The 6,664-nt window shown below is 43.4% G+C and overlaps 1 protein-coding gene across 1 annotated transcript; it reads left to right on the plus strand.

Moving 5' to 3' along the window:
- The first annotated feature begins 1,041 nt into the window (after nt 1-1,041).
- PPP1R3C (protein phosphatase 1 regulatory subunit 3C) lies at nt 1,042-5,780 on the plus strand. Its single transcript, XM_006090030.3, has 2 exons — nt 1,042-1,281; nt 3,306-5,780. Exons 1-2 carry the CDS (start codon nt 1,268-1,270, stop codon nt 4,243-4,245), a joined length of 954 nt encoding a protein of 317 aa, XP_006090092.1. The 5' UTR covers nt 1,042-1,267; the 3' UTR covers nt 4,246-5,780.
- Nucleotides 5,781-6,664: the final 884 nt, after the last annotated feature.

Consider the following 6,664-nt stretch of genomic DNA (forward strand, 5'->3'; position numbering starts at 1 on the left):
TAGTGATTAATCACAAAAACAATATGTAATTATATATTCAATATGTGTTCTTAGGCGACCCCCAAAGGGGTCTCGACCCATAGGTTGAGAACCGCTGCTCTAGTTGGATATTTCATTTCACAACTCAAGCCCCAGCATTTTAGTATCTTCCCCAGTGATACTCAGCAGGTATTTCTTTTTCTTCATTCTAAGCACGCCACTTTAACAATTCCACTGTTTGACAGTTACTTAAAAGACACAAGGAATTTTGTATTTTTTAACTGACCCCTGGATATTTACGTTAATAGAGGATGTGAGTTTTATAAAAAGAATTCGTCCTCGCCTTAGAAATATAATTTTATGATTGTAGCTGATGGCCTAAAAACTCCCCAAACCAAACAAAATAACAAAACCTCAGTGGAAGTAACTGGCTCGCAGAGTCATGAAACTGAAGAGTGTGATATTTTAACATGTTGGTTTCCACACCGCTGCCGAAGGACGGCAAACGGAGTCGAGGGATTTGGGTTGACCAACTGGCTCTGTGGTTGACCGGCCATGTGAGCCGAAAAGGCCATTTCATTTCTGGCTTTAGGGTTCTCTTCCTGGGAGAGAAACTGAAGACTAGATCGCAATACCAAGTGCCTTCTCATTAAATGCCACCTCCCTTTATGGGGCTGGTGGGCTTAATTAGCGACATCTGTTAGAGAATGGTTCATTCCTGGCAGCCTTCAGTCTACCGCGGGCTGCGTTTATGGATTCCCCCTAATCAAAGTATATGCAGCCAACTTCTTGCGGGAGAAGATGCAAGAATGCACCTAGCAATGAACAAGATGAACGTTTCAAATACTATAAGCCTGGGAGCCTGGGGAAAGAGCCACAGCTTTCCGTGCTCAGATGGAACTGTGCACAGACGCCTCAAGACTCTCAAGGCATTCCGGGCTGAGCTGGCGCCGGGCCTGGGGGAGGTTTGCGGCTTTCTCCCTGGGCCAGCCCTCACCCCGCCCCCGCCTCCGCCTCGCCCCCGCGGGAGCTCACTCCGTCTGGCCGAGCGCACCCTGCAGGAGTCCAGCACCACGGCGGTCACGTACTCCGAGAGGGCTCGCGCCCCAGCTGGGAGCTGGTTGGTCGCGGGATCGGGCCACGTGGTCAGGAGCAGATAAGGGGCCTCTTGGAAGCCGCACCCGCAATCCACTGGAGCTACTGCCCAGCTGGGACAGCTGGGAGCGGGGCGCGAACTTGCACAGGCAGCCAGTGCCGATCTCTCGGTCCGACGCCGCTTCTCTGCCTAATGAGCTGCACCAGGTAGGTTCGCTGCAGACCTCCGCCCCGGAGCACAGGGGTGCGGGCGGCTGCGGGGAGGTTGGGCTGCGCTTCCCTTCTGTCCGCTCTGCAAATGCAGACCCCACGGGAGGGCACGTTCAATCATTGCTGAGTGGAATCGAGCAGGGGGAGGCCTGGGAGGTGTGGAGATTTGCTCGGTGCTTAGGCGGAGCTGATTTTGGTAACCCGCATCTGAAACCAGAAACTGTTTCAAGGAGAGTCAGCTCTAGTTCTGATTCCCTTATGGATTCCGACTGTCATCTCTTGGTCCCGCACAAAGGCCCCCAAGGACTCCTAGTTTGAGGGAAGGGCACTCTGACGTCGCTGGCTGGGGAGTTTAGCTTGGGGAGAAAACTACAGGACCATATTTGCATTCATTCGTCGTCCTCCACTCTTCTTATCACGGGTTGCCACAGCAAACTCAGCGGCCGAGTTTGAGCAAAGGATGATTTTTGAACTCTTGGCCAGGATTTAAAATTTCGGGGAAATGGCTAAATTTTAAAACTGCCTTTCAATAAGTGCAAAAAGTAAAAAATACAAAACAAACCCACAAAGCAAACCTCCCCACAAAACCATCTTAAATAGCTTCCTCAGACACATTTAGCAGACTTCTCGAAAAATCCTTCCTGTTAAGGATTGTTAGACTCACAAATATAGCTTTAGCTTTTTTTTTCTTTCTTTTCTTTTTTTTGTTTGTTCTAAGTTTGTAGGTCTTCCAGAAAAATCCCAGGACCGATAAAATAAATTCTGTGAGGGTTCTTTTACTATCCATTTTGGGATAATGACCTACTTGCTTAGAGCTGCTGTGAAGAGTTACTAAGAAATGCCATGTACAGTATACATACACCTCTTATCTGTAAGGCTAGGATAGGGAAGAAAAGCCCATATGCTTGGCAATACATACTGAGGGCTAAGGGCCAGGGAAAAAATCCTACTTGATGGGCACTTCTTAATTTAATATTGCGGAGCATAGTTTTGTTTACATTTTAAAATAGCTTTATTATCTTTCTAGTTATAAATATCTATTGCCCAAACATTAGAAAATGCCCCAAAAGTACAAAGACAAAAAACAGATCACCTACAATCCTATCACCCAGAGATAATTAACTTTTTGGTGCATTTCCTATGAACTTTTTTGATAGTTATGTGTTCATATATATACACACACAATATATATATATAAAAATAGTTCAGTTTTCAGGTTATCAGCTTTTTCCACTTAAATGTGTCTTTTCATAGATGTCTTTATACATGAAACATAGATTGTGTGAAGTTTTTAAGTGCATGCTTTGCTGGGTTGCATTTCAGTCGCTTATGAGGAAGAGCATGATAATCCAAGTGCAGAGATAATTCTCTGACTTCACTCACTCGTTTCAGCCTTCTCACTCTCAAAAATTCTATGAGAACTTTTTTTTTTTCAAGTGTGTTACCTTTTCAGAGTTGTATAATCAATTCAATAGCAAAATCAGGAAAGCAACCAGAGGAAGCACAGGGTCTTATGGCTCCAGAACCTGTCTGGTCATTAACATCACCGTAAGCTTTAAGAGCATATGTAACTCCTTGTCCCTAACCCCAAAGGTTCTGCCTTAGTGACTCTAAGTCCCAGGATTCTGCATTAAAGAAAAAGAAAGAAAACCAACTCCTTAGGCCATTGTGACCAGACAGGTTTGAAAAGCACTGGTCCAGAACAGAGCCAATGGTTTTTAAAGCTGCATTAAAGATTACCCCATCCAACCCTTTTATGTCTCAGTTGGGGAAGCTGAGACTCCCCAAGTGTTTTAAACAGTTAACCCATGGCCTTGTGACCAGTCAATGGTAGAATCAAACACAGAACACAGATCTGATTATAATACTGTTTAAAAAATATATATATATATGATAGCACCTCCTTGATACTTACTGTGCAGGCAATAATTTAGCCAATACAAAATAGTATGTGTGTATTTGGGAGCAGGGGAAGAGTATTCTAGATCCAGGTGACAACTACCTTTCTTCTTATATTCCAGAATGATCCAGGTTTTAGATCCACGGCCTTTGACAAGTTCAGTCGTGCCAGTGGATGTGGCCATGAGGCTCTGCTTGGCTCATTCCCCACCTCTGAAGAATTTCCTGGGCCCATATGATGACCTCCAACGAAGAAATTTTGTCAACAAATTAAAGCCCCTGAAACCGTGTCTCCAGATAAAACAGGAAGCCAAATCACAGAATGACTGGAAGAGTCCACACAACCAGGCCAAGAAACGGGTTGTGTTTGCAGATTCCAAGGGCCTCTCCCTCACCGCCATCCATGTCTTCTCTGACCTCCCAGAAGAACCAGCGTGGGATCTCCAGTTTGATCTCTTGGACCTTAATGATCTGTCCTCTGGCTTGAAGCTCCATGAGGAGAAAAACTTGATTTTAGACTTCCCTCAGCCTTCAATCGATTACTTGAGTTTTCGGAGCCACTTCCAGAAGAATTTTGTGTGCCTAGAGAACTGCTCTCTTCAAGAGCGAACAGTGACTGGGACTGTGAAGGTAAAAAATGTGAGCTTCGAGAAGAAGGTCCAGATCCGTATTACTTTTGATACTTGGAAAAACTACACCAATGTGGACTGTGTCTACATGAAAAATGTGTATGGTGGCTCAGATAGTGACACTTTCTCGTTTGCCATTGACTTACCCTCTGTCATTCCAACTGAGGAAAAAATCGAGTTCTGCATTTCTTACCAGGCTAACGGGCAGGTCTTCTGGGACAACAATGAGGGTCAGAATTATAGAATTGTTCATGTGCAATGGAAACCTGATGGCGTTCAGACACAGACGGCATCCCAGAACTGTGCCTTCTACCAGGCGCCCCCCAAGACTGAGTTAGAGTCAACAATCTTTGGCAGTCCGAGGCTGGCCAGTGGGTTCTTCCCAGAATGGCAGAGCTGGGGGAGAATGGAGAACTTGGCCTCTTATCGATGAATTAAGCAACCTAGTAAATGGTGTGGACCTGTCATATTCCCCATGTACTTCTAGGTCTATAATATAATGCTCAATATTAGGAAGTCTTCGCTACTTTCCTTCAGTAGGTTTAGGTTTGAGCTTTGAGACCTGGCTACAAAAAAAGGTAGCCACTTGGAGAATTTAGTGTTGGGGTCTATATGGATGATGCTGTCCAATTTTGCTGTGGAGGATCAAGTAATAGCCTGGAATCCCATTTTTATCAAAGTAATACTTTTTCAATGCCATTTCTCCTTCCCTCTCAATTCACTAGCTTTCACATTGGGCAAGGAAAGGTTGAAGAAGGACAGTTGATGGTGAAGGAAAGCTGTGTTAATGGTATGAGGAACGTCTGGTAAAGTGTTCACAAAGGACTCTGTAGCTCGAGTCAGAGTAGGAGTGGGAGGTCTGATACTTAACTGTTGGTGAGAAATGTAAGATTACTTTGTGTTTTTAAGTTGGTTCTACAGTTCTCTCCTGGGGAAGTAATTTGTAGAAGGGAGAAAAAGATCCAGTCTATGTGTTTTTGTGGAGAAGAACCAAACAAGCTTTAGGGGTGTTGGGTGGTATTGAAGAAAGGTGAATTATAACTCTGGAGAATCAAGATTTTAAGTGAAGCCTTTCTATTCAGACATGATTGATCAGAAACCATGATTTGGGGCAAGTTTAGGCAAATCTGGTTTTGCAGTTGTAATGTTATAAGTGACCTTGTTTGTGATCAAGGCATCATGCTTGGGTTCTCAGTAGAGAATGCTGCTTAACCAAAAAAACCATGCCATCACCAGTGGCTAACAACTTGTAGGGGCTCTCTCATGTCAAAGGTAGCTCTTTGCAAGTGCCTTGATTAAACCAGAATATTCTAGTTACTTAACCCAAATATCTGAAGGGTCATCTGATAACTCACGAGTGCTTAGCCTCATAAAAAGGTCCACTCTGTATACTGGCATTCCTCCTGCAATACTGTTGTGTCTTCGAGAGTGTTGTCAGTGTATACAACTCACATCCTTCATATTGAAGGTGACTTACGTTTCCACTACACTTTTTCGATGTGATGTTGGAAGTGAGGACTGACACTGATTCTCAATTCAAGAATCCAGTACCTTGCACATAAAAGTAGCAATCTTTTTCTTGCCTGTATTCATTCGTCTTGTTGTTTCAAGTCTTTGTACCAAGTCAAAATATATTTTTTAAGTGAATGTGAATTGTTTTGGATGTGTTGTAATATATTTGTTTAGAGGTATGCATAAATCCATCCTGTAAGATCTCAAGGACAGTAGTCCCTAAATGTTTGCTTCCATCACTTGTGCATGTCCATTGCGAGGTGTTCAGAGAATGTAGTTAATTTTAACACGTGTGATCTGCCATGCTGAAAAGTGCTATTGGAATAACTCTGCTGTGACAGTATTTGAAGTTTGGTTAGCACCCACAATTTTTTCTACTCTACATGTTTCACTCTCCTATAGCTATCTTAATGAACTTCTCACTTTAAGAATAAAAGTGTTTGATATAAGATCAAAGTATGTTTTTTTTGTCAATGTCATATTTAAGTAAGAAACCATGAACTGAAATTCTCCTGTTTAGTTTAAGGAGAACTGGGCGAGGTTAGTTTGGGTCGCCTGAAGGTATTCACAAGTCCCCAGGCTTGTTGTGGGTGACTTCCTACTACCTGATCTTTGGGGCTGGGGTCCAGGGGGCGTGCTGGGACTGTACCCCTGACTGTCAGTATCTGTGCTGAATTTTCATCATACATACTCTGCTGGGTCAGGATTATTTTGGGGCCACTTCTTAGCATTAAGATGGGGGAGGAGATGGTGTGGGAAGGGCTGGAATGGCTTCTATCTCTTGAGCTCCAGCACCTTCTTGAAGGGGCAAAGCTTGGAGTTGCACAGAGGCATAGTAGGGGGCAGTGGCTTCAGCTTCTTGGGGTGAGAGGCAGCAGGTCTGTGAACCTCAGTTGTAGTTTCAGTTCTTGCCTAACATTCCAGAAAGAGCGTCTGCAGTGTCTCTTAAATGTAAGGGGAAATAAACTACTGACCTACTGAAAAGCCAAATTATGAAAAACAAATTATATCATGTCATAACATCCTTTTCTTCAGAAGTTGTAAAACTATAGGCCTGCAGGCTGTATCTGGCTGCAGATGTATTTTATTTGACACAAGGTATTTTGTTTTTCTTTTTTAAAAATCAGTATTTATTGCCAAGGTTAAACAACCAACAAACTACATTTATTAAAAATCTATTTTTCCCCCCTCGGAAAATTTGCCAGATCTTTCTTCATGGTGACATCTACCTAGAATTGAACAGTAGCTGCCCCTTTAGATGAGGCACATGTCCCTACATGGAACATCTGACTTATGTTGTCACAGTTCCCACCAGCTGCTTCATTCTCTTAGATTATCTG

Source organism: Myotis lucifugus, unplaced genomic scaffold, assembly GCF_000147115.1.
Source record: "Myotis lucifugus unplaced genomic scaffold, Myoluc2.0 scaffold_66, whole genome shotgun sequence".
NCBI classification, from domain to species: Eukaryota; Metazoa; Chordata; class Mammalia; order Chiroptera; family Vespertilionidae; genus Myotis; species Myotis lucifugus.